This window comes from Sinohyriopsis cumingii, chromosome 6, assembly GCF_028554795.1.
Source record: "Sinohyriopsis cumingii isolate HCF-2022 chromosome 6, ASM2855479v2, whole genome shotgun sequence".
Taxonomy (NCBI): Eukaryota; Metazoa; Mollusca; class Bivalvia; order Unionida; family Unionidae; genus Sinohyriopsis; species Sinohyriopsis cumingii.
In genome coordinates, this window is record NC_142966.1 from 65,947,181 (window position 1) to 65,975,157 (window position 27,977).

The 27,977-nt window shown below is 34.0% G+C and overlaps 1 protein-coding gene across 4 annotated transcripts; it reads right to left on the bottom strand.

Moving 5' to 3' along the window:
* Positions 1–3,472: 3,472 nt before the first annotated feature.
* LOC149797114 (cornifelin-like) lies at positions 3,473–26,807 on the bottom strand. Of its 4 annotated transcripts, none has more exons than XM_089961787.1 (6): positions 26,703–26,807; positions 16,310–16,335; positions 13,091–13,155; positions 12,242–12,353; positions 8,871–9,046; positions 3,473–5,821 (listed from the first exon to the last, which is right to left on the bottom strand). In XM_089961787.1, the coding sequence occupies exons 1-6, from the start codon at positions 26,720–26,722 to the stop codon at positions 5,720–5,722; spliced, it is 501 nt and encodes a 166-aa protein (XP_089817913.1). In that variant the 5' UTR covers positions 26,723–26,807; the 3' UTR covers positions 3,473–5,719. The 4 variants fall into 4 exon arrangements, with proteins under 4 accessions (XP_089817913.1, XP_089817914.1, XP_089817911.1 ...); XM_089961788.1 differs by lacking the exon at positions 26,703–26,807 and adding an exon at positions 25,532–25,576; XM_089961785.1 differs by lacking the exon at positions 26,703–26,807 and adding an exon at positions 16,965–17,029.
* Positions 26,808–27,977: the final 1,170 nt, after the last annotated feature.

Consider the following 27,977-nt stretch of genomic DNA (forward strand, 5'->3'; position numbering starts at 1 on the left):
ATAGTGGGTGTCTAGTACTGGGTCATCATGCCACAGACATGCAGCATCATGTCCTACCGAGTTACATTATGTTGACACCAGGCCGACCAGTCCTAACACTAACTTCTTAATGTTAAGTGCCAAGCGAGGCAGCTGCTAGTATCATGTTTAAAAGTCTTTGGTTTCGAACCCGCTACTTCCCGCATCTAACCATTGAGGCTACCAGAATGGTCCGTGTAGGAGTTTAAGCAGACATTATATAATATATTGGTCTTAAGATATCTGATCTCAGTTATTAACAAAACGTAGCATGAATGTAGTACATATGGATCATTACGTTCTCAGTTTCTAGAGGCTCTTTGCTATTGATAACATGGGAAGGTTGTAGCTGTTTCATTTATTCCCATGTATGCCGAAATCCGAATTTTAACCATCTTAATACAACGGGAACTTTTAAAAATCAGTGCTCAATATCGTGTCTAGTTATATTTTTGTTAAAATGTCCTTCATCACGATATTAAATTAAGACATGATTCCCGTTATAATAGTGGAATCTTTCCTTGCATTTTGCTTGTTCTGTGCTGCAAGTGCAATTCTTGACATATTTTGTGCCAAGATTTCAGTTGCGTCCGATGCAGCTGAATTTTAACACATATTTCCCACTGGCAGCGAAATCTGGAAGATTTGCCAAGTTTCGTCCAATGTAGATCCTTGTATGTGGAGACCAGTCTCGAACCAAGAAGGCAGATTGTAATTGAAGTCCGTTGATGCTCGTTCACAAGGTAACAAGATCACTATTACACAATCGTTTCCGTTTTCCTCTCATCATTACAACAGATCGAATGTATTCATCAGATCCGGTAAACAGCTTCGTCGGCTACAAGGGAAGAATTGTTTAATGAATCAAAATATTTAGTCTAAAATGATGTTTTTTTCCCTTGCGATGTTTGTTAATAGAAACGAGCAACTCATCCTACTAGACTTGAAGAACAACCCCCGAATGTAAATGTAACGCTACGAATGCATTTTAGGTGTACACCAATGAGTTCAGGATTACATTCTATTGAAATTCTTCTACGAAATACCCGTGGTAATCGTGCATATATCTCCAAAATGGCTTTGTTTTTATGTTTACCTCTCTTTCATTACATATGCATTTTGAAACTTGTAAACACTAATCTCATCAATGTTGACATTTAAATGTTGAAGACCGTTTGCTCATTTTCCTTAAACAGTAACACCTGTCCTGTCCTTACTGCTACTACTACTACTACTGCTACTACTATTGCTATTACTGCTACTACTACTACTGCTAATACTACTACTACTACTACTACTACTACTACTGCTACTACTACTACTACTAAAAGCGTCCTTTACTTCGGGATATGTTCATATTCCCTACTAAGGACAGTAGCTGCATTACCATGAGGTGAGATGCAGATTTATGCGTGTTAAAATGAATAACCAAAATTTACTGGATACCGTCTCCTTTAATGACCACAAAATCACAAGATACGATCCTTTTAACCCGCTGTGGTTGCTGGCAAACTTAGTTTCGTTCAATGGCACACAGTTGTTTTTCATAAATCGAGTGCATTTATTGCTTTAGCTTTATGTGAACTTGTCTATAGTTTTGGTATTTAGGTGAATGCTCTAATGGATTTAAATCAGCATGAACATATTGTCGAAACTACGAATAAAGGTCATAGCGATACAAAGGGCAATTTAATTGGTTTAAAACGTTTATGCAACAAACGTCATGTCTTACAAAATGAATCCTCTCGTACAAGACATGAGGAATCTACATCAAATGACACAGAGTTAAACAGACGTTAAGGTAGATTCAGAACAATATGTGTGGCTCACTTGTACACGTCTGGCAGCTGCATAGTAAGCCAAGCAGGTAGATTATATTCAAGACAACATTTTGATTTTGTTTATTTGCTATTGCATACCGTATACAAATGCAATTTAAAAAAAGAAAACAACACGAACACGTAAAATACCTGACCGATTTCGCTTTATTGCTTTGTCAGACTATTAAACAGTCTGTTGAATACAACCATCTTCAGTTTATTGAAGTTAACTATGTTCAAAATGTCGATTGCATCAGCATCCATTTTTAAGTCAAATTCGGGTTCATAAAACTTAAGCACGGACTTGTATTTAAACTTAGAATGCAGAAATATGATTGGAATTTAAGTCGAACTAATGTTAGATAGATAGATAGATAGATAGATAGATAGATAGATAGATAGATAGATAGATAGATAGATAGATAAATAAATAGATAGATAGATAGATAGATAGATAGATAGATAGATAGATAGATAGATAGATACATACATAGATAGATAGATCGTTATAATACTTAATTGTTCCACATTCTTTCAAGATTATGATTTCAGTAATATCGCCACGTACAAATATTTAATTGAATAACTCACTGAGAATACAATGTTGCACTCAGTTATCTCAAAATCAGATTCACTTGAATGTATTATTAGTCTCATAAATAACCTTTAAAGGAAGCAAATATATAGATTATGTTGCGTTCAATAACTCAAGCACATCGTCTAGCAATAATCAGTGAAAAAGCAAAGAAGGAGAATGTTTACAAGAGTTAACCAGAAACAGAGGGAAAAAGTAATGGTTAATGTTAACGTTTTTAGTTTTTGATTTTGTCATTTCCTATCAGAAAGATACATAACAAATATTATTTTCAGAACGCCTATTAGTACCCTTCATTTCCGAATCAGAGCTGTATTTCCGACTAAAATTTAACATCGTTCTTTTTTTATAGCTATGTTCTAAAATGTGTGCATAGCCGTGGCAGAAATGGTATTAACTTTGCGTTGATTCACTTCTTTAAGATACATCATTTATCAGTCGTTGCCTGCATTTAATCCATGAATACTGTTTCGACATAAGTCTGCAGCGCATATGCATTGAATGGCACATGCAACACTGCAGCTTAATTGTTGATGTTGTCAGAACTACCTACTGCATAACAAGAAATCAGACGAAGGTGGACTCGCCTTCGTCTATGATTGGAATTTCACTAGCACATTAACACTATTTATGCCGAGGCTATATCATCGAAATTCAGCATGCTTCAATAATTTGGTACATAAAATCCACAGGTTTTTATTAAGACTTTTTGATGAAGTGGTTACAGTGACTGGAATGGCAATAACGGATACATTACAGAACACCTGTGCATAGACAATAAGCAACACGAAATTATTTGGTCGATATATTTGTTCCTGCTTTTTCATTCACGACCCATGAAAACAATTTTAAGTTGCATATTTTTCGAGTAGATGTAATTTTATCATTTTGTTTGCCAATTATCATTTATCTTTGCCAAAGGTATACCTTTTAGTAGTTCTTCTTGCATTTAAAAATATTATTTATTCATTGATGTTTTTTTTCATACGATTTAACATCCGAGGAAAACGCAATGCATTATTCAAAAGAAAAGCTGAAATAAAGGCACATTATTTATTTAAATATCAGTATATTACATCAAGCATTAACATCAACAACAAAATATACAAGCAAAATAAATCAGAAACGTTATATTTCATACTATTTAGATGTATAGACTACACATATCTACGAATAATTATGATTCAGCATTCAATACCTTACATATATCCATATAGGATCGTATTTCCACTATATATGTTTAGTAAACGGACATTTTTCAGATATAATTTAAAATACTATTTTCAATTTTCCGTTCTGATTAAATTTGATTGAAAGTTTAGATTATCATCATCTTACTACAAAAAGTCCTGTCCAATTAAACATTATATTCTATTTAAGATTGTGTGTTTTTATGTAGTCATATTATTTGTTTTCATAATGTGCTACAAAGATTCAATGAATCATAATCACGAGCTTCTTACAAAATGTTTGTGTCTTTCATTGTACGAAGTGCGATAGAGATTTTGACTGTCTTGATCAAAGAGTCTTAATTATTAGTCTCAGTGATGTTGATGGCTACTTTTAATGTGTCCCTCTTACGTGTTCGCCATTGTATTTCAGACTTTACATGAGATAACATTAAGAATAAAAGTTAGCGAAACTAATAATTACAACTTTTATTATTACCAAACAATACGCTGTATAAAGCATAGAAACGAAAAGTGTGATACAGTCTGCTTTCTTCATTATTAACTTTAATCATAGAAGGGTTACTGCAAAATACAAAACGAACTTACGACACTGTCTAAATAAAACGATAAATATTGTGTAACTGGACCTAAAATCTGAAGCAGTAAACAAATGTAAAGAGTATCTCTATTTGTAAAAGTTAGAAAGGAAAACCATATTAAATAGCCCAGTGAGTCCCGTGACAGATGAACAGACACGAAATGGCATGTAAACCTTCAAACTACGAGTCTGAGATTGAGTCTTCGTTTTCAGCTTTAATATGTGTCATTACAAAATTACAGTTCTCTATGATTCGACATGAAATCTAACGTTCAAACTCATGAACACACGTTCCAGAACCTCAATATGCGGTTTTAATCAGAGAATCTAAGAAAGGAAATATTTGGGAGACGAAAAAACACAAAATAACTTCTGGTGTATTTTATTGACATTATTTACTTCAAAGGTGTTGACTGTTCAAATAATTTTGAAAGGAGAATGCCAACAAAGATATTGTTGACGGAACTGCAAACATACACTTAATTGAATAAATAATTCCAGACAAATGTTATCGACCAGGAAATGTTTTATTGGAGAACTGAAATAATTCTTTGAGGATCGAAGCATGTAGAATTCATTATATGCAGCATATGATACCTTGACAAGATGACTGACTAATCATCACATAACACATTGAAATCGTATATAGTGTAAACGTTCATATTATCTCTTTTCCAGATCTTGGATTTAATTGTCTGACGTGGTCTTTATAAATTACATTATTTAGCAGCCGAAATAGTTTCAACTGGGACAAACTATGGTATTTGTTTTGTTTGTTCGCATACCACATGGGCTTGATGCAGTTCTTTCATAATAAATGGAAGCATTAACGATAAGTTAGCAGCACTCCAGAAACTAAAAACAAAATAAAAAGCGGCAAAACATAGCGTACAAACTAATGTGACAATCCGATTCGTTGTTAACAGGAACATAAGAATAACAAGACAAACATTTTGAGACATAATGACAAATATTTCCCAAAAGGGCCAGCCATCAACACCACCTTTTCTTCAACGCTGTTTGCGAATCGTTGCTAGGTTAAAGACATATAAAATTTTAAAATCCTCGAAACGTGAAAACAAGCTTTCATATATTTCCAGAAATTTAAAAATCAAAAGACATTGCATCTCTGTTCTGTTTTTCTTCTATACTATTTGCTACTTGGCACTTTTCTAATTAAACTAGATTACATTGAGTTTAAATTCTGAAGATAATAGATTTACTTTTATAAAGGAAAAGTACAAGAAAGGATAAACGTATTTTAACTGAGATATGTAAACTAAAGGTGATTTCAATGGCAGAAGGAATTATATAAATGCTAGCCAAAACTCTCCCAGAATAAATATCAAGTTCACAAAAAATATACCAACTCTCAAAAACAGAAAGAATAGATGAAACAATCCTCAGGAATTTGTCATCTTTATAACAGAGGAAATACTTTTCATTTACATGTGCGATCAAGTAATTTCGTTGCATAAAATTCAAATTCATTTAGCATTTAGGAACCCTTCAGTCATCATTCCGGGTGCCGCTGGACGAAATCGTACTCTCGCTTCAACTGACACATTACACATTGAGGACAAAAGCAGACAGTACAGCAGTCGCTCAGGATACTACCCTGTAATATATATAAATATATATATATATATATATATATATATATATATATATATATATATATATATATATATATATATATATATATATATATATATATATATATACACACATATACATATAGTATATATCTATAGTACGAAAGTACTTTATTAATTAATAGATGAACATACCTTAAGTTCGTATGATGACTGCTACACACTTAGGCGGTGTTCTAAGTTTAACTGTTATAGCACGGATGAACGTTACCAAATCAGTAAGGCATAGTCTACAGTCTTTGGCTCAACGTGTCAGAGAGAGAGAGAGAGAGAGAGAGAGAGAGAGAGAGAGAGAGAGAGAGAGAGAGAGAGAGAGAGAGAGAGAGAGAGAGAGAACTGTACATATCATTCACAATGAGACATTAAAACTTGATAGCATTCTTTTTTGATGCAATGAAAAATCTAATAGCAGATAAACAAACATTTATCAAAAGGAAGAAATCTTTGGATTGCTATAAGTGTTAACAAATCGATTTTTGAAATCGATGTAACGTTTATCATGAAATCATTCACTTATAATTTTGATTCTATATATGTTGCAATCCTATAAATGAATAATGAAATAAAACACAGATCGAAAGCATATAAATGTATAAACGAGACGGGAACAAAACAACCTACCTTCCTAATGTTTCTACACAGGTAAGATCCAGCAGACATATATTATTTAAATTTTTAATTTTTAATCTTTAATTTTATCATGAAATCTTTGACTTATAATTTTGATTCTATATATGTTGCAATCCTATAAATGAATAATGAAATAAAACACAGATCGAAAGCATATAAATGTATAAATGAGACGGGAACAAAACAACCTACCGTCCTAATATTTCTACACAGGTAAGATCCAGCAGACATATTATAGTAATGTCCAAACAGTTGACAAAAGAATGAGGACCTGATTCATAGTATAATCTAAACTGCGTGATAGACGCCTGCATAACTACGTACACAGTCGAAAATGATTAGTTCTTTTCAGCTTGATAGATAACGCAACATTTAAAAATGTAAGAGGTTAACCGGGAAGGTAGGGAATGGATGCATATGGACAAAATGTGAGTCTGGTGAAAAAATTCAAGAGCTGATCGTATACAAATCTGAAAGAAACCATGCAATCAATCAGTTAGACAATAGTATCTTGTTTGATAACGGCTGTATCGTATGGTGCGGACTGAAAGGGTATTGTTTCGATATTTCTGGTATCAACTTGCAGATACTCACTAACTCTTTATAAGATATTGTACATATCTATTCTGTAAATTGAGTTCGTCATAAGAAAAGGAACAATTTAATCTGTTTAAAGACTGTTTTTCTCTTTCTCTCATTCTCAAACCATCACCTCTTCTGTGAATCAGGTTTAGGAGCCATGATTCTGTGTAAAAAATATATAGATTTTGCAAGCATCGTTAAGGACAAGGAATGTGTCGGAGGACGAAGTATTGGTATAATACGATGTGAGTGCTTTATTTACTAGTGTACCGGTTGATAAAGCTTGTCAGTTAAGAATGACATATTATCTTCAGATAGAACACTTGCACAGAGAAAAGTACTGTCATCACAACAAATAACAAGACTCTTGGAATTTTGTTTGAAGTGAAAATGCTTTTAGTATGACGGAAGTTTCTACCTTCAAATACAAGGAGCTGCAATGGGTTCACCAATTTGCCCGAAAGTGTGTTATTTATATTTGGAACACTTTGAGGCCTTAGGACTAACCAATGCTCCACATCACCCGTGTTGGTCGGTACAAATATGTTGACGACACACACACTAAGCAAAGGGTATAATATGTGATTGAATTCACATATCACATTAATAGCATTGAACTAATATTAAATTCACCATCGAAAAGGAACTAAATGGCGGATTATCTTTTTTGGACACAAACACCGTCACACAACGACGGCACATTGAAAATTACAGTTTATAGTAAACCTACACGTCGCGACCAGTACCTTGATTCTGACTCGTACTATCCGTTAGACCAGACACTTCGGGTGGTCAGAACATTACATTACAGAGTCAAAGATGTGATATCTGATCCAACAGATTTAAAACAGGAACGAGACTGTGTCAATGCTGCCCTCAAGAGGTGTCTTTATCCGGAATGGGCGATTAAGAATGTTTCAAGGCTATTCCGAACGACAATGCCGTGGAAGGTAGACCAACTGGGAAAATAGTTTCGGAAGGCAACATCGTCCTATCATATGTTAAAGGGACTTCCGAATTGATGAAGGGCATGTTACACCGACACAAAGTCAATGTATATTTCAAACCGTACCGGACCATAAGACATATGTTACCTCACCTCAAGGATAAGTCTGATAAGAGCGATGCTTGTGGAGTTATTTATCACATAAAGTGTGAAGGACAGGGTGAAAGTCAGTGACATCAAGAAGATAATGGGGAAACGAAAACATCACTGAATGCGAGTTTTAATGAACATCGAAGACCAAGTTCAAGCTCGTCTGAGGTGTCAAAGCACGTCCAGAATGTGTGCCCTGGTCATACTATAACTTGTAACTCCGTAAAAATCATAGATTGAGAACAAGCCTGGTTTCAGCAGGGGGTTAAGGAATCAATTTGGATCGGTGTATAAAAACAGACGCTGAACGGAGACAGGGACCGTTACAATCTGCCGCATATCTGGGACAATCTGTTAACATCGCTCACCATTCCATCGAGCGGTGTTGACCATCATTTTAAATCACCTCAGTCTGCCGATGTAGTCCTTAGCGTAAGGACCAAAGCTTCAGGTTATCTTTCTCTATTTGTGTGTGTACGTAATTGAAAAGTTAAGTACATTGCCAAATATATAGATAACAACATACAACTCTTGTGATAGTAACAGTTTCTGATTTTCTATCTGTTATTTAAATGGTATAAGCAAAGGCTTTTAATATTTCTTAAATATACTGTAGTCTTTGTTTTGCAGTGTGTTTGCTGCTCCCTTGTCTGTCACACATGACTACAATTCCATCAGTGTTCAGTCCCCCGTCTAATTCTTACCTGGATTCTATTGGCTTCTCGTACTTTAACCCTCAGTGCAACGAGCCAGGGTACGAGGCATCCAGCTATGGGAAGGCACTGCAGTGGACCGAAACACATCGGAAGACAACATGACTCGCCCAGGTGCGCAGACAGGTAGCAGGAATAACAGGAGCAGCAAATGCTTGCCAGTATACCTTAAAACGAATATTGGGTCCATTGCAATATGATGATTCCCGTTTCAAACAATATGTCGATGAATATAATGTATTTTCCCACAAATGTGTAACACACAGTACGGCCTTTTTTCATTATTTAAATATAAATACGCTTTTCTTAACATATGCATACGCGTAAATATATTCGTTTGCATCCACGTTTCTCCTGTTGTATGTTTTGGTTATCATATTATGTACTTTTACATGTATCCAAATGTAGTTAGGGTGAATACATCCGCGTGCAGTTAGTTAGATTGCAATCCAGTAAGAAGGCACATACTCGTTCATATCATAGAATGGGCACCAATCATTGTATGATTTTCACGGATCAGTTGTTGGTTGTAATAAAGTTTCCTGAGCTGTGCAAAGTAGCGAAAGAGCAATTAAAATCATTCTTCGCCTATTTATATTATGGTATAGGCACGTTGTATTTGTTGCCAAGCGGAAGTTCAGAGTGAATTTAAGATGCTAGAATGCGAGTGGTGGCTGGGGAAAATTCTAAATCAAGTGACGCAAATCCTACATGGGGAACAAAGATGATAAGTTATAAGCATAGCAGCTTGCAGTACCTGAAAGTGGTTTATGCGACTAAAATATATATATAGTGTCATTACAAGTGTGAAATAAATAATTTCTCAAATTTGAAAGGTGATTTGGACGTTACATATATTTCTTTCTAAATACATCTCTTTATTGCCGCAAATCTAGACAGGTGCCTAGGCCTTTTCCAATACGAGTCTTATATATGACTTCTTTGGTTTATTGAAATTAGATATGATTGGAAAAGTATGTAAAAATGTCATAACTAACTGGTATCTTGCACGTTACGTTTGAAAATTGTTAGAAATTTGATCAGCCACTCATTTACCAGTTTATAGCGGTACATTTGTAAAGGGGCGTTTCCATTCTTGACGACTGCAAAACTGGGATATAATACTCTGTTTAATCCACATTACTATACTAAAGCATTGCCACACATTTGAAAGAAGACTATAACCTAGTTCCCTGGGAAGTTTCCAAATATTTAAAAGGAGACCATATTCAACGTTCACTACTATAACTATGTCTTTGAGCTGGAGATTTGCTAAGAAGAGACAATGTTTGTTGTTTTTTTAAAATGTAAATAACTTGAAACGGGTAGAACTTGGGTGTTGTTTATCGAAATGCCATGGGTTGTCACGTTTCAAAATTAGGTTTTGTACTTCTCTTAATATTTGTAATAAGTTGACTTTTGCAGAGACTGGACTATTATGGAAAGCGGCAAAATGTTAAATTTTCCAGATCATGGAGGGACGTGTGCTAATAATGCCGGTTAGATAAATCTGGATTCTGATTGGGTAAGTTGACGGTTGGGGTTGTGTTTCCAATGCCAAAGTTCGTGTTTTATAAATATATTGCACCACAAAATCAGGCGGACTATGTTTCTGCGCGAGGCGAAGTCTCTTGTATCCGGGGTTGGGCGGGATCCATCGTAAAGTTTGTAAAAGGGAGTGTACTTGATGGTCTTTGAGGGACTAGTTACCAGAGTTATAAGTTTCCGCTTAAAGAAAAGGGGAGAACCTCGAAGGAAGAAGGTACTGTGTCTTAATTTCAAATAAAATATTACTTTGATATGATTCTTAAGATAATTGTTTTAATTTAATTGTCTTAAATAATATAGGAATAATGTATGCTAAGAAATTAATTTAATTAGGTTTGTGTTATGCTTTATGGCGGTCAACTGATACTTAGCAATGCTGTAGTTAAACTACGAAGTGAATTTTGTTTTTATATGTTTGTTTGTCTAATATGTGAATGTTGTTAAGCTATGTATCGGATGTATTAACGTTTGATCAGCATGGCGGGAAATACGAGTATTTGCTGATAAACCTTATGCGTACATGTTCCTGAAATTACTCAAGATAGTGATTAATAATTCCCAATGGACTATATTGTCATTAAGCAAGAACGAACGGTGTTCTCGATCAGTTAGTAACGGTAACTATTTCTATTGAAAGAATACGTTAATTTTCATGCATTATGTTAATTTTCTATGGGAAAGATAAATAATTTGTGTATGCAAAAACGGCAATGTTGTTTGGATGCAAGGTAGTTGATCTGAAAACAATTTGCAGCGAGTGTCTGTTGTGAAATATCATACAGGCTAATTCTGAGTCGGAGAGGAGGCTGTGTACTTAGTTCAGGGTGTGAGGCAACTAACTTAGATTTAGGCTGCATTTATCATATTTTCAAAAGGAAAACAGCTTCCATGATTGGTATAAGGGTGAACGCCAGAAAATAAGAATGTACGTAAACTGGACGACAAAGACAGGCCACTAAAGGCAGAGACGCACAGGAAAGCCAGAGGAAACAAGAGTATTCCAGGTCAAGTCGACCCTAACCAATATGATGTGTTGATTCTGGAGAGTGATTGCAACAAGTTATCCGGTTAGAAGAACATGACTGACAATTAGAGTTTGAACGCTCACTCGATTTCTATCGTATCTACGTTAATTGAACCACTGGTTGCATTTTATAACTTTAAGTTAATTTATTTTCCTGGTAGATATGCATCCTGCAATCGGTCTTGTACAATTTTATTTTGTTTATGTAATGCATTAAATGATTATATTCTCTATATGTTCTATCTTTGAAAATTATCACTATTTATTCCATGCATTAATTTCATACCTTAATATTCGTTCGATGCGTGATATAAAACAGCGCTGCCGATAATCCTTTAGGTATCACTTACCACCAAAGGTATTAATCCACTACATCTTCGACTAAATATTTCTTTTTCAGCATCGCATGATGATGAAAGTGGTTCAGTTTAAGTTCAACGAGATATTTAAGTCAAACAAAATATATATTTCAATATAGTAATGGGATCGGAACGGCTATAATCTTTTGTTTATATTCATAGCCCAGAAACCAAAAGTAAATGACAATAAGTGCATCAGAATTGTCGACATATGCTGCTGAAAGATATATCTGCAATAGTGCGTAAGTTCTATGAATACTGATAACCGAGATTAGATTCAATTCCGCTAATACATTGGACTACAAATATGTAGACAGTAAAACACTTAATATCCAGATGCTACATATTTTCGGAAGTTTACTAGAGAGAGAGAGAGAGAGAGAGAGAGAGAGAGAGACAGAGAGAGAGAGAGAGAGAGAGAGAGAATTTACACGAAGTAATATCTCCCAGACATCCACAGAGCCCAGTGTTCCAGTCTCTATGACTACGGCGTTGTTGCGGTTGCTGATTGACAACAACTGTGGTGTTGATGGTATGATGGCTCTACAGAGAAAGGTAGAAAAGCAATTATAAAAATGGTATAAATGTCCATCTGTTTAGGAGAACTTGACACTACTAAAATAGTGAATGATGGTGGAAAATATTTTCATTCTTGATTCATTGTTGGTGTTGACTTAAGTTAAAAATCAAATAAATAATTGAAATGTTTTTCTTTCCTTTTGAAGCGTAGCTAGATGTTTCTTAATTCTGTAAGTTCGCTGGTTTTTTCCATTCCATTTGATATATTTCGTAAGGGAATTACGCTATAGACAAAAATAGGGGGAAAAAAGAAAACAAAAAAGAAACAATCTCATGGACTCGGATGGATATCCGTAAGCTTATTGGATAAATGAAAAAATGAATGGATTCACACAAAGAGAGGGAGAGAGAGTCTCCGTCAAGATAAATCACAGTGTTTATTTTAGTCCTTCTCTTTTAGAACCTCCCATTAGATTCCAGACTAATATTTTAACGAAGAAATATGGTTTTACTTTTTTGACCGAAAAATCTCCTTCAAGCAGAAGATAAATCATATTAATTTTTCATTATGTCAAATAATGATGCTCGCAATTAAATGCATTCTAATTAAACCTAGTGCGCATGTAATGTCATAAACACTAAACATAACATTGTGCGTGCTATATTCAGCATGAAACTGAACTCTGTGTAGAATATTTTGAATCAGAATTAGGGTTATTAATGTATATGCCATCTAAGCTTCTATATCAATCGATACATACCGGTTGAGCCATCTGCATCGGCTGGTTGAACGTTACCACCTCTAGTGATTTTGGGTAGCTGGAATCTAATGATGAACACAGAAATATAAAATTAAGCACTCTAACAGAATGATACCAATTTGATGGAGAGGTCAAAGGTTTAGTGCATGGGTCTGAAACTCAAGGCCCCCTGAGGGCCGCATGAGGGCATTTTCGATGGCAAAAGGGCCGCACCACTTTTGTCATCCCTCATGACACCCCTGGTTTAGTGGAAAATATTATAGTTTGAATTCGGATTGCAGTCCCCTGATTTGTGAATAACATTCATGCTAAGAGTCAAATCTATATGACCAGATCAACGTATTATTTGGAATGTTTCTGTAACGTTGTCATGAACATACGTAAATAATATATGACTCTCAAAATTAAAACCTTTTAAAATTCACTTTCCCCTACAAATATAATCATAAGTAAAAACGCAAATTCATAATAGTGAATAAAATTAATGTACCATCTTGTCTATACGCTGAAAAGGAATCTTACACCCCCATGAATATAGTTGAACCAGTCATTGCTCTCTCGCACAGTACGCAATATCCACTGCTTTTGGAACAACACGGTTACGTGACAAGCTACGACAAATTTTGGCAGGACATAGTGTTCAATAAGTATTATCAAACTTTGAAGATGGGTTTGCTACTTATTAACCTCGAATAAAAATCATTTAGAAAATCAGTAATATATAAAGCTTACCTTATGGGTTGACTTAAAGAATTTATCACACACACACACATATATATATATATATATATATATATATATATATATATATATATATATATATATATATATATATATGTGTGTGTGTGTGTGTGTGTGTGTGTGTGTGATAAATATATATATATATATATATATATATATATATATATATATATATATATATATATAAAATTATACCAGTTATGGCATATAAATGTTTAACTTTGTCTGTTAGTTATTTACTAGTTTGTTGACCGTATATATGAATCCGTCATCCACGATCGCAACGTTATTAATTGAATGTACAATTGTAGTAAGAAGAATTTGGGTTTTTTTAAGATAGTGTTTGCTGTTTATCAGGTAAATTTAAGTATGTTTGCTGGACGGGGACTAACGTTTGTCCCATCAATAGTCGATAAAATGGACATCAGTGAGGTTATTAGCGCTAAATACACCATTCAATGTAACTATTCACGATGTAAATAACATTAAATGGGTTCGTGATAAAGTATCGAATGTTTTGTTCATTTCTTGCAATGGTATATTAAATATTCGCTTTCATCCATTGCATTATATGTAATAAATATTCGAAATATATGCAAATTAATGTCATACCAATATGGAATAAACAAAATCGTGTATGTAATAGAAACATACATGAGTTGTGTTTCACATTCTGGAAAGGTCGGAAATGATGAAAGAGAACCATTCTAAGTCGTTGGTTATTCGAGGCTCGTCAAATGCTCGTCATGAAGTGGAAGTTTTCTGTAACACTGGAGGCTGCCAAAATACATTCACGAGATACGATCATCGCTATCGTCTCTGTGTAAGTCGTTTCCTTGAATGATTAATGTTTTCCGTGTTGTTTTTCTCTCATAATCTATTTGTAATCTAGAAGCACAAGGTTGACTCAAAAATATAGGTTTCATATTTCAAAGGCAAACAAATAGTTGATTACAGTGGCACAAAGTTTATGAAATCCGCGTATCATGTATGCTACTAAATGCATGGTTTTGTGTGAGAATAAAAACTGTATTTTTCTTTAAAATGAGTGCGTGCAATGTAAAGATTAGTATAAGTATTAAGTCCGTAATCGAAAACGTCCCAACGTGGACCGCATCTTCGCTAGCCAAGGTTCCTATGTGATAACCCAATCTACACCTTGGCGTATGGAGCAGATCTTTCTGTGCATCGGGTCTGTGAATTTCACCTCTGCAAGACACCGCATCCACTCAAAAAGTAATTTGTTCAAATCTGAGCATTGGTCCTACATGATCGAGAAAATGGGACCACACAACTTAAATGGACTGATAAATAAGCAATTGTCCGCTGCCGGAATGTGTTTACACAACTACCATTCACTAAATAGACCTGTAATAGCTTCCATCGATGTTAAATATACAAAGTATCCTATCTCGGTCAACTGCACAATTGGTTAGTTGTCACTACATGCTAAGGGAGTCAATTCATTAAATCCTTTAGATGACGCTAGGACAGAGCACCTTTATATATTAGGCTCTAATAAACAGTAACAAAAGAAAGAGTGAAAACAACACGCTTTAAAAAAAATTAACAAATAAGTTATTTTCATGGAAAAACACTGTAAAAATGAACAAGAAAAAAGAATTTTAATACCATTTTTCAGCATGTTAGGCCGACTATATATAGCCACAAATATAACTAGTAGAAGAATAACTGGGAAAAGCCTGGTAAGAACCACAAACCCACAGGAAAGTATTGGCAAAATTCCGCACATACCTATATTAAAGTCACATTACATACACATTTAAAGAGAGTTTATTCACTTTGTTTCGCGGCTTGTCCATCCGAATTCCATTGAATATTATTGTATTAATTCCGCGAAAAATGCTTAACGGCAAATTCAATAATGACATACTTCGACATTCGAGAATAATCCATGAATTAAGTTTTAGAAGTGCTATAGTAAGGAAATGTTCTAATGAATTCAAGTTCGAATAGTGCTGAACTTAAAATATCTTGTCTACGAGTTATACAACTTATGACCCTGGAAAGAAATCTTGTGGTCACGAAATAAAGTATATTTTCAAGCACAATAAAGTTATTGATTACCTAGTATATTTTGAAACACAATAAAGTTATTGATTACCTAGATTTTTATGCTCAGACTCAATAATATTTTTTAAATTCTATTAATGCACTCTCTCTATTTAAACGTTCTCCAATGCACTCTTGTCCAATGGGCATAGTACAGAACCGAGGACTATAGCAATGTACCCCATCCAACAATAACATAGGAGAACAGTTTGAAGGCAACAGTACGCTGCAACAGTGTCCACAAGAGCACGCATAATGAATGTACCTTTCCATAGTAACCCTATCATTGTGAAACAAATTTACAAGCAAAAAATGTTCGACAAATGCAACACTCACTCCCCTCCGCCTATCACGCCAACGGAGACCAGAAATGAGGTTACGAAATGCAAGCATTCTAATACTTACTTAGCTCGATGTTTGCCATTTTCACCCTGCAATTAAAAGAGTGTTCCATAAGTAGTTTAATAAGCATGCATCAGTTGCTATGCATATTTCTTGACATTAGATAAATTCTGAGATAATCCTTTGCAAATTACCATGATTTATAATTTTCTGTGAGTTTTATGTTTCTGCCAATAGAGGAACCACATACTTAAATGTAATTAAATTAAATCAACAGAGTAAAAAAAGAAAATAAAAGTTAATTAATGAATTAATCAGATTGTGAGTGAAAAGGTCGCTACAATAGTAAGTGAATTAATGACACCTACAAATTCATAATTTATCATAGCATACGTGACATTGAATCCTAGGTTGAAGTATTTATCTTTGTTATTCGTCAGTTGAGGATAACGAAGTAAAGTGTTATCATGATTGGAATTCTTCCTACATGTGACAAATATCGATATAATAAATATGCTCATTATTCTTTCTTCCAAAATGCACAGTTGACAGAAAATAAAGTATAAAAAATCATAAGCTGTCTATAATACATTAATATAAACAGGATTTTACATTGCCTATAATATGAAAAGTCTCTAACATTTGTAGATGCAATTTAAACGAGATCAAAAATATCTTCACGCAGTCCCAAACTTAGATGATATTAAAATATCTTCACTTTGTCCCACATTCATCTTCAGCTAACTGTAATGGTTTCTTAATGCTCATAGGACAGGCCTAAAAATTTGGATAGTTTCTATCCAAGGTAATATGACATTCCAGCTGAATGGCCCTCTGCTATCAACATTCCAAATCCATGACTGTGTGAACCTGATGAGAACTTCCAGGATGGTGAGCACTACTGTATGCACCCGGTTATTAGTCTACGGAATGGCAAAACACGCAATCAATGCAGGTGTTTGTGACATAATAATGTGTGTTGTGTGATATGCATTTCAGTCTACGAAAAAGGCTTATTAAGTCATTTTTTTTCCAGCCACATATGAAAATTTTAAATGGTTTTATCAATAGTCCATATAAATATTGTTACATCCCACATTGTCATTTGCCGGGCTCAGAGAATGAGGCACCTGCATCTTTTTCATTTCAAGGCATGTGCATTTTAAAGCAAAACAAATCACATAATAATTTTGGAAATTCTAAGATGGTATACACATGAATTTATGAAAATAACAAAATAAAAGACATTTGTAATGCCACCATTTTGACACATTACTCTCTTATACTGGAATATTTTTGAACCACATATTATTATCATATATTGCAGACTGAACTGAAAATTAAAAATATCCAATGAGCAAACTTTATATTTATTTTCCTTTTGATGATATGTACATTAAACGAATTATCAAAATGTACATAAAGAACCACTTTCGTACATATATTTAAATCTAAATCACACTCCAATTAGACTGATTACACACACGCACACACACATGCACACACACACACACACATACACACACACACGCAAGTACGTAACCATCATTAGGGCGACATATATCATAGAACAGCATTAGGATCACGGAATGACTTCATGTTGTGTTGTGTAACTGTAGCACATATATGTATATGATTTCCTCAAAATAAAATATGTTTCTTATTATCATTCCTCAAAATAAAATATGTTTCTTATTATCAATCAGCGATATTCATGATTGAAACAACAAACCTTATTTTTAAACGAAGTCACTTTTGTCGCTCTTGATACTGCTCTTCCATAATGGTTACATACAATTGTGACAGTCAAAACATCCTTATGGCGACCGAATCATCACATATATTCAGTCTAATCCAGCATTAAGGTGTCACTGTTTATAAGGCTCATATTGCCATATCAAGCAAAACAGGAAAATCAAAGTATATTTTAAGATGATCAGAATCATAAATACATGCCTTTTTTCAAACTGCATTACAACAACTGCACATAGATTTTGCAAAAGCCTGTATGTTTAACTTCTTTTAAGTGTCTTAGGGAGCCTTGTAGATGGAAGACATAAGCTGCACTCCGAGTTGTGACCACATGCATTCACAATTAAAAATAAAAACAAAATTTAGGGTAAAATCATTTCTTCTTTCTTTTCGTTCATTTTTATTGTGCGAGCACCTTTTTATACTAGAAATATTTGCGTTACACATAGATGTTCAGTGAGAGATAACATTGCTTCATGAACAAGTCACGCAGATTAGTAAATAGATAAGTATTTTCATGATACTGAATTTAAAACTACAGGTGTAGATACCCGATTTCGACCTGTTCAAAGACTTAGATTTTGTGTGTGTGTGTGTGTGTGTTGCCACAAAATTAAGGAATTAATATATTTAATTTCCACGTAGGGGACGAACATCAATATTTTCGACAATAAGAGACTTCCGAAGCCTCCAAGCTTCGTGATAAATCATATCAGCCATCAATACTATACAAATTTCCAAGAGCACACAGTTTTTGATGTTATCAATGACTGTCTGATTTTTACAATGAAAGTAAAAGCAGTTGCATGTTGACTTCTTTGATTCATACACCTTATGTTTCTCGTGTTTATTTCTTGTCTTTTTGTAACAGGCAGAAACCTTGCTTGGTGCAGTTTTATAATAGAAAAAGAATCAAAATAAATAAGATATTTTAAATTTAGTGAATAGTTTATGAAGAAACAACATTGATGACAAATACATGGGAACGAAAGGAAAACGTATATATCTTCTTTGATATTTTCTTAACACACAGTTTCCATAGCAACACGCAAGTGAACACAACACTTTATGTTAGATACTAAATCAATCCACCCATAACTTTTAACATCCATTATGCGAAGATATTTGGAAGGGGTTGGGGTGGGGCAGAAAATGACCTTTATCCTATATAGTCCTTTCCACTTGTCGACCAGTTGTTATTTCCCTACGAAGCCTCATCTCGTTGGCAGCCTCAGCAATATGGCTCAATATATCTCACACAAGTGACAGAGAAACCCAGCTGTTTTGCCAACCCTACTTTTCTTATCTCAGTCTGGTTGTCTCAGGCAGGTCGTATCAGTTATGATATTCACGCGCTTGGATCTACGTCTCAAAAGAAGAAAACCTTGTTGTTTCATGCTGAGCCTGGCGGAGTTGTTACAAAATTAAATAACAAAACATATATAACAAAAATAATATTCACCTATATAGCAACTTAAAGGTTTTTCGAATTTTGATAACACACCATGCAAGTTGAGAAACTGTTCTTCTTGGATACATATACCACCGACGCGCAAACGTGGTCAAAGTTCGATTGTGAGAAACTTATACTGGGTCAAAGCGTGTATTGGTCGGAAAATTACCGCGATCTAATGTTTCACGATAGATTTCTCATCTTGTCTTTTTTTAGTCGGAAACATTTTGTTTAGAAACTATCCCACTCGCCTGAAAAGCAATAATGAGCTCTCTTACCAATATGTAAGCCCCAAGTGTTCTAAAATATTGCTTTTATAGTTGTGAGGACTATATGTGGATAGGATTTTAAAAAATACTTTATGCTGAAGGTCTACTTTCGCGTTTGTTTTGGTGAAAATATTTAAAAGCTATAAGATTCTCAAGAGTCCAAATATTGCACATATATCTTTTGCAGCTCTCATATGCCGTCAAGCACTGTCATCTTCATAAAAATGCGTATTTCAGTGTTTTGTGTAATAAGGCAATCTATTATGTTTGTTACGTCTTGTTTCTTGAAGAAGAGTGACGTTTTTATTTACACAATGGTTCAATAATTATTCTTTATTATCTCTACCAACAATTTTGAAATTTTCGTATTTGTAAAAGTGGAGGTCATCCAAGCAAGACAAAACCTGTTGAAGTCTGCTATCTCAGTAAGGGCCAAAGGGTCAGTGCTCCATATGTATATAATCTTCATATTCAAAATGTATGTCACTATTATCCAATTGCCAGGTACATGTAAATATAGTACTCTTTACGTCCTATATGTCTTACATTTATGACTATGTTCGTGGCTAAATATTCGGTACTTGTATTAGCTCTACAATGCAGGTGGACCCTGATGTTTACATCTGGTTAAAACATACAATGTACACACCGTTTGCTTCATCCTGAACAATTTGTAGTAACAAAATGTAGATTTAGGATAATCTGTGTACGCCGTAGATTAGTTCTTTTAATATAGTTGCTGAGAAAATGAGGAAACAATCACACATCTGAGCAACACAATGTTCCGTATGGACACATGTAAATACTTACAAAAGTTTAACAGATCTCGCAAAGTGATTTAAGTATACATGCAGTATCAACTAAAAGAGCGAGGTTCTATAAAGACATATAGACAAGCAGGCACGTATACACAAAGTGTCAAATACATCATAGTATTATCGAGAAATATATATTTCTTTAGAACTGAATTGGTCGAATGCATTTGTTGTCCTATAAACTAAATATGCATCAAGCTTGATTTTTAATGAAATGCATTCTATACATTACGTGTGCATGGATCTCCTTTGCATTTTGTCATCCACATGTTACTGGAAATATGCGTTCAAGTTTCATCTTTACAAGATCATCTATTCAGCCTTTGACATAATTTTATCATTTAGAGAGTTTTGATCCTTTAATCTTTTACAACCTAACAACTTTAGAATGGTGTAGGCGGTAACCATTTTTGTTTGTTTTAAATTTAATCGAATTGTCTATCAATCTCCTTCTTGAAACGGTTAAAATAACTATGATCAGAGCATGTTATTTTAAGCAATGGGTCATGATCGACGTGTTACTGGCTTACACATACAATATTCTGACAGCCCCATCTTTTATTGTAATAACAAAATGCTATGAAGATTCATTTATAGAATATCAGATAGCGCGACCATATTGTATTATTTTATACATAAATATGCTCATCACAGACCTAAAATATATCAGTGAATCGTGAATATTTAAACAATTACTTTGTTAACAATTCCATCTAAATTTACATTGAATTTGCAGTTTAACATGATCTTGGATATATTGCTCGATTCAGCAGGATTTTGATACATTGTGCCGAATTACTGCCATTAAGTTACGTTGCACATTCTGACGATACAAGCAGTGAACATATGAACCAATGGAGCACCATCTAAATACATTGATGAAATACAGACTGACTACTAAGTTAACTTGAAGATGGAAATACAGATAGTTATGTTGGTGGAAATTTCATAGTAAAATAGTAAAATGAATGCAACCAAACACTGTATGAAATGTAAAATATAAATGCGTCATGGTAGTTAGTACTTTGAATGCATGATTTTTAATGTATAAATTTACTTTGTGTACTTTGTTTGGCTGTGTCATTGTATCATAGTGTAAGTGAAATTTCGTGAACTGTATTATCTCGTAAGTTATAATAGTTTGTTTCGTCCAAGCCCTATGTTATTTGAAAGACAAATTTAATTGAGATACTTAATTTATATTTGCACATGATCTGGACGGATTAGCTGCTTATCACATCGAAACAAATTATGAGGGCTTCAATTTTGTTCCCTGTTGAGGTGGTGTCGTAAATCAAAATACGAAAACTCGAGTGTAGAATAATATGCAAAGCGGATGCTGGCTATTGAGATAACGAAACAATATGTCGACTTGCACCGTATTTCAAGAGCAATTCGTACATGTCAACTATCATATTAGTAAAATACACCATACCAAGAGCTTTTTATTGCATATATATATATATATATATATATATATATATATATATATATATATATATATATATATATATATATATATATATATATAAACAACACAAACACGTAGAATGTGTCACCGGTTTCACTTTAATGCTTCATCAATTTTGTTGAGATACTGACCTCCTATTTCAACATGACCAGGACATATTAGCTGCTTATCAGATCGAAACAAATTATGAGTTCTTCATTTTGTTCCCTGTTTGAAGTGGTGTCATGAATCAAAGTACGAAAACTCTTGTGTAGATTAATATGCAAAACGGATGCAGCTATTGAGAAAACGAAACAAGATGCCGCATTCACCGAATTTCAAGAGCAATTCGTACATGTCAACGATTATATCTGTAAAATACACGATAGCAAGATATATATATATATATATATATATATATATATATATATATATATATATATATATATATATATATATATATATATATATATAAACACGCACATCCACATTTCTCTTTCTTTCTATGTGTCTCGTCCCGCTTACCAAACAAAAGATCGCGAGCTCTAAACTCGCGGCAAACCATTTTTTCTTTCTTTTTGCTCCATTTTTAATTTTATTCTTCAAACGTTCTTTTAAACTCGAGCTTTCAATTATTTTGCTCTTTTGTTTATATGGTTAAATAGTCTTTTATGAATCCCGTCCTAGGACGGGCAATTACGCTTATACAGATTTATAGCGATCATTACCATGAACCATGACCAGCATTCTCTGAAAAATGTCCTTGATACTTTCAAATAATAGATGTATACTGATACGTATTTTACGGAAAGAGATAAACGGGCTTAAGAAGGAAATAAAACCAATATATCCTATGTGCTAAAGTTTGATAAAATTTATAAGGTATTAACTCATAGATATATAAGTGGATTATATACGCTTCTGTCAGGTCTTTTTATGTTTTATTGTTTTAATTATTTATTAAGTTTGTTTAGTTTAAGTATTCTGTACAAAATCCAACCTCAAGAGAACACTCACTATTATTAAATACACGTAGGTGTCTTCTACTCCGTTTCGGAATGCTTCGCGTGTTCTGTTTTGACAATGAATTTGATCTAAGAGAAAAGTAATGAAAAGGTGTGTATTTCTATTTCATCTTAGTTAAATATATGACTTTAAAACAGTTTTTCTCAAACTTATAACATTCGCGCACTCCCACAGGTCTTATCGGTGTGCCCCTTCTCCTAGAGCCGTAGTGTTATATTTTTAGTGCGAATTTTCAGTGATTTATTTTCTGTCACGTGCCCCTTGAAACCCTTTCGCGTACCACCGATGGTACGCTTACCACGCGTTTAGGATACATTGCCTTAAAATGCTTATTAACTTTGAAAAAATGGAAGCATTTTGAAAAGGTCGCCTTAATGATTATTCGCTGACAGTGGGAGAAAATACAGCCTGAAGACACGGTTAAATTGTTGCATAACAATATTTAATAAACACGTGCATATCTTACATTAAAATTTGTAAATACTAACATTCGGTAATATACAATACGTGCATGAAACTGTGAATCAGTCAGCAAGGCAATGCACACAACGATAGCAAATATTAGGGTGACACAAATTTTGTAACCCTAATGCTACTGTCACCATAACGACTACCAACTGACAATGATTTGTAGCCGTAATAACGTTTGCGCTGTAACGCACAGACACACACACATACTCACCTGCCACTTGTCATTTGAAATTTGGCCATTGTTTTATTCTAATTGGGTCTTATGCACACTGAGTAAATAGACTCATATACTTTTGCTTTGGTGCCCTTTCAAGGACAGTCAGGACCCTTTTGAAACTGTGGAACCCATCCCACCCCATCAACCTTGACCTGATCCGGCCCTGATTTGTGTTGCAATATATATGAGAAAAGGTAAAATTGATGAGTTCTTCCAGGCTGGTGTCATGAAAAGACAAACATATGCCGGGGACATCTTGTCAATGACATGTTGTCAGCAGAGTTTCACTCTCTATATTCAAGGTCATATTAAGAGGAAGCTGATCAATGTGATTGTCTAAATAGGAACTTACAAGTTTCTTGGCAGTTGATGTTCCTAAAATAAAGGGCTTGTGAATTTGTTTGACTGATCACATCTTTTCCTTCCTTAAAGTGTAGTATAGGTATTTCTCCTTTAGAATCCCGTTTTTCACTTGTATATGCCATGAGTGTGTCTGGAGTAAAAAGTATTTTCCTCACATATAACAATGTGACGTAAATTAGAAGGTGTCTTTTTCAGCTTTTGAAGAATCGTTATTCTTACGTACTCTACGTACTGGTCTCCAGTCGAAGCTTACATCTTGAGCTTCGCACCGACAAATTCTATAAACTGAAGCCTTCCTGTTTTCCTTCATGTTATGTGGAACAGCCTTGAAATCTATTATAGTGAACTCGTCTAAGTCTGGCAGATCTTCATTTTGCTCTCTTGTAGCTCTAATACCAGACAGTTTCTTTATGAACTCGCGAAGAGTTCGTTTCACGTCAACTGATTTATTGGTTGATGATAAGAGCTTAGACAGTCCACAATCAATGTCATCTTCTTCGCTGTCCTTTCTCGGTTCTCCTCTTTTTTCGTTTATACTCTTGCATGATGTATGTATTTTGCTGCGCCTATAGTCTTCTTGATTGTTGACCTTTATGATCTTTTTATTATATTAATGAGATATTTGCTTCATTTTATCAATTCAATGTTAGGACTATCTTCAAGTGTCATACCAAACAGACCCTCTCAAGCTGCATATCCGTGAATCTCGAATTTTCTTATCTTGGTACAAAATATAGACCTATAATCTATTATGCCTAATACAATATAGAAATCCCATATTTAAAGTAAGCTTTCAAACACTGGGATCTGCAATAAGGGATATTTAACTGGACAGTGAGCTGGGAGTCTAAAAGTAATTATATTTGACACTAGTGAAATTGACACTTGCCGATGACTAGGTGATAATAGATAAAGCAAACACTGGCAGGGAAGTATCAGAATCTAGAGATATTCAGACCTGCGGCCTGTCTTAGGAGTATTAAGAAACCTACATAGGTGAGAAAACGATTCAACACACATATTTATTTTTATGGTGCAAAGTTCATTGTATGTATGTGTGTGTGTGTACGTATGTATGTATGTATGTATGTATGTATGTATGTATGTGTGTGTGTGTGTGTGTGTGTGTGTGTGTGTGTGTAGCTAGGTAGGTAGGAACGTGGATGTAGTTTTGTATGCGTATCCTTACTAAGGTCTTGATAAACTAGCATAAATATTTCTTTTTTGAAATTTATTTCTTGATATATTGTTTGTGATTATTTTTCAATTTTGGATCATTTTATAGTATTAGGACAGGTGATGTTTTATGGTGCAAACAACGTACTGATTTTAATCTCGAATTGTCTGTGTGTATTTAGACGTCCACACAACCCTTGTTGATATCTCCACATGATCTGGCTTCATTGACCATTAAACAATTGGCTTATTTCAGAATAAAAACATTTGTAAGATATCAGTATTTAACATACCGAATATGTTAGCCTGAAGTCCAATACATGCAATCATATTTCAGAATAAATTATGCTCATTTCGTCTCCTCTGGTGCACCTCTAACAGAGAATATAAAATATAGAGAGTCAATAGGCAGCGCTCAACCGTACGAAACCGTTTCATATGATCTGCATGTGCTCGTGAATTAAAAGGGTATGAAGTTAATTTTTACTCATCTTAAGGACTTGTGTAGATCAAAACAAAATGAAATTACTGCGTTAATTAAACAAGTGTTGATAAATTATTGGAACATGTTTATAAAAAACAACATCAGTATTGAGTTAGCTTTTTTAAAAACAAAACCAAAGTAAATCGGCTTCCGTCCTTAGCTTAAGCATCGGACTTTAAGATTTAAATTTCTCTCAACCTTATTTTCATAATGTGCCTTGATTTCTAAATTTGAAGCCGATTGTGACATTTGCTCTCCAATGCTGTCATACATATTTTTATATACCGAGGTACAGAATTTCATTTGATGATTAGGATTGCTTGGAACTTATGTGAAATGTATTCAGTAATGAATTGTACTAATTTTTTTAAATTATTTATTTTCGCTTATTTGTGTCCGGTAACAGTTATTCCCGAGAAGCTTAGGCATCGTGTGTAATGGGAAAGTGGTTTTAAATTGGGCTCGCGCAATACGTTTACAATAAAAGTTTAAAATTTAGGCTGATGCATTTGACTAATGGCAACGTTTGCCAAGATGACACGAATGGTGTATACCGGTGAAAAAGAAGATAGATGACTTCCTATGTTGTGCGAATACTGTGTATATATAGTGAAAGAATCCAGAGACAAACACAAGAAGCCTATTTGTAACATAATAAGGTAGAAATGAAATATAAATAACACTAAAACGCTACTTTAAAAAAAACGTTCATTTTAATACGATGAGAGGGATAAATTACTCCAGAATGAAATAATGTTAAATGATAATAAACAGTAAAACTACAATATTTAGTGAATCATTCGATCGACCAATTAATTAACATGTTCACTTTGGACTAAGTTTTTTTTATTTATTCCATTTGTTTAAAGTTTTGCGTTATTTGCTTTCTTAAAGGGATTATATGTGAATCCTGAAGAAAAAAGATATGGTTAATGCAGGAGATTGAGATAGCAAAGTATAAAGAGCCAAGATGTACTTACCAGTTACCCTTCAGCTGCATTGAGTGTTCAGTCTGTCGGAAATGTTAAATAAAAAGAACCAGTTCCATCTTGCGGTTTGCGCATGAGTGCTTAGGTAACTTTTATGTCGCCATTAGAAACACGAATAACTTCCTGGTACACTGGTATATACAGGACTTATCATGCTTATCCAAGTCATATTGCAGATCTATACATTGACGATTATAGTCAATAACTTTAAATGTCTATATGCTTATTATCAGACTTGTAATTATCAGCATTGTTTCAGGTTTCAGCTTGGTAAATAATCTACCAAAACATCAACGAAGAACAATAATAATAACAACAACATCAACCCACTAAAAGCAGCATACACACCTGGTAATTGTGTCGGCAGATACTCGATAGTGACATACAAATCTGACGTTAGTCTCACCTCCATCGCTTCCATTTGGGTACCTTTGTATATGTAAAATGTGATTTAGCCACGTAAACAAATCTGATGTCACCAACAAATAAAATCTTGCCTATCGCTATCACATTTTCTTTTCTTTGCACAGCATGGCCCTTTTATTCCCCACACCTCTGGTACATTGCTTTCAACTCTTTTAATTATCGTTTCGTTTTTATCCGATTTATATGTAAGCTATGCAGAAGAAAATACGCATTTGTGATTGTTCATTAGCGAAATACACCAAAATCACCCCAAATATGCACGCAATAATCATACAAACAACAGAGTCCAAATATGATATTAAGACCCACATCGAAATCCTGGTACGAATTTCATTCAGTAGTATGACAAGCTATCGACAGATGGACGGACAGAGGTTATCTGAATATCCTTTTGGTCGTCTATAGAATAGTTAGTAATTAAGATAAATATAAATTATTCCTTTCTTTCGATCATTAAATGAATTTTTGTCAAGAGAACACTGCCATTATCTCTAATTATGTTGCAATATAAATTCATGCATTCATAAGACTGTAATAATACTCTCGAGGTACGTACACGTTGCATGTTTTTCTTGTTTTGTTTTATATTTGTCAAAATTGATGGCAAATAAGTTTAAAGAGCCAAGATAAGTTGCGTAACATTTTATTTCCTTTTTAAAAAGCTCTATAAAGAGTGCAAGACAATACCACCGACCGCTCAGAAACCATATATAAATTCAAAAGATAAAGATACACAGTGTAGAATTACTAGATAATATTCTCGGTCCTTGTCTTCATTGGGGTTCTTAAAAAAACCCGGGCATTATGACACATGAAAGAGGTGTACAACAACGTTGTCAT

Excerpts from the sequence above, each read along its gene's own strand:
- LOC149797114 (XM_089961785.1), bottom strand. The coding sequence starts at position 17,014 with ATGAGCATTAAGAAACCATTACAGTTAGCTGAAGATGAATGTGGGACA. Across the intron at positions 16,336-16,964 it reads GAAGATGAATGTGGGACAAA|GGTGAAAATGGCAAACATCG; the intron begins GTGAAGATATTT and ends TTTTAATTGCAG. Across the intron at positions 5,822-8,870 it reads GAGAAGCCAATAGAATCCAG|GGTAGTATCCTGAGCGACTG; the intron begins GTAAGAATTAGA and ends TATATATTACAG.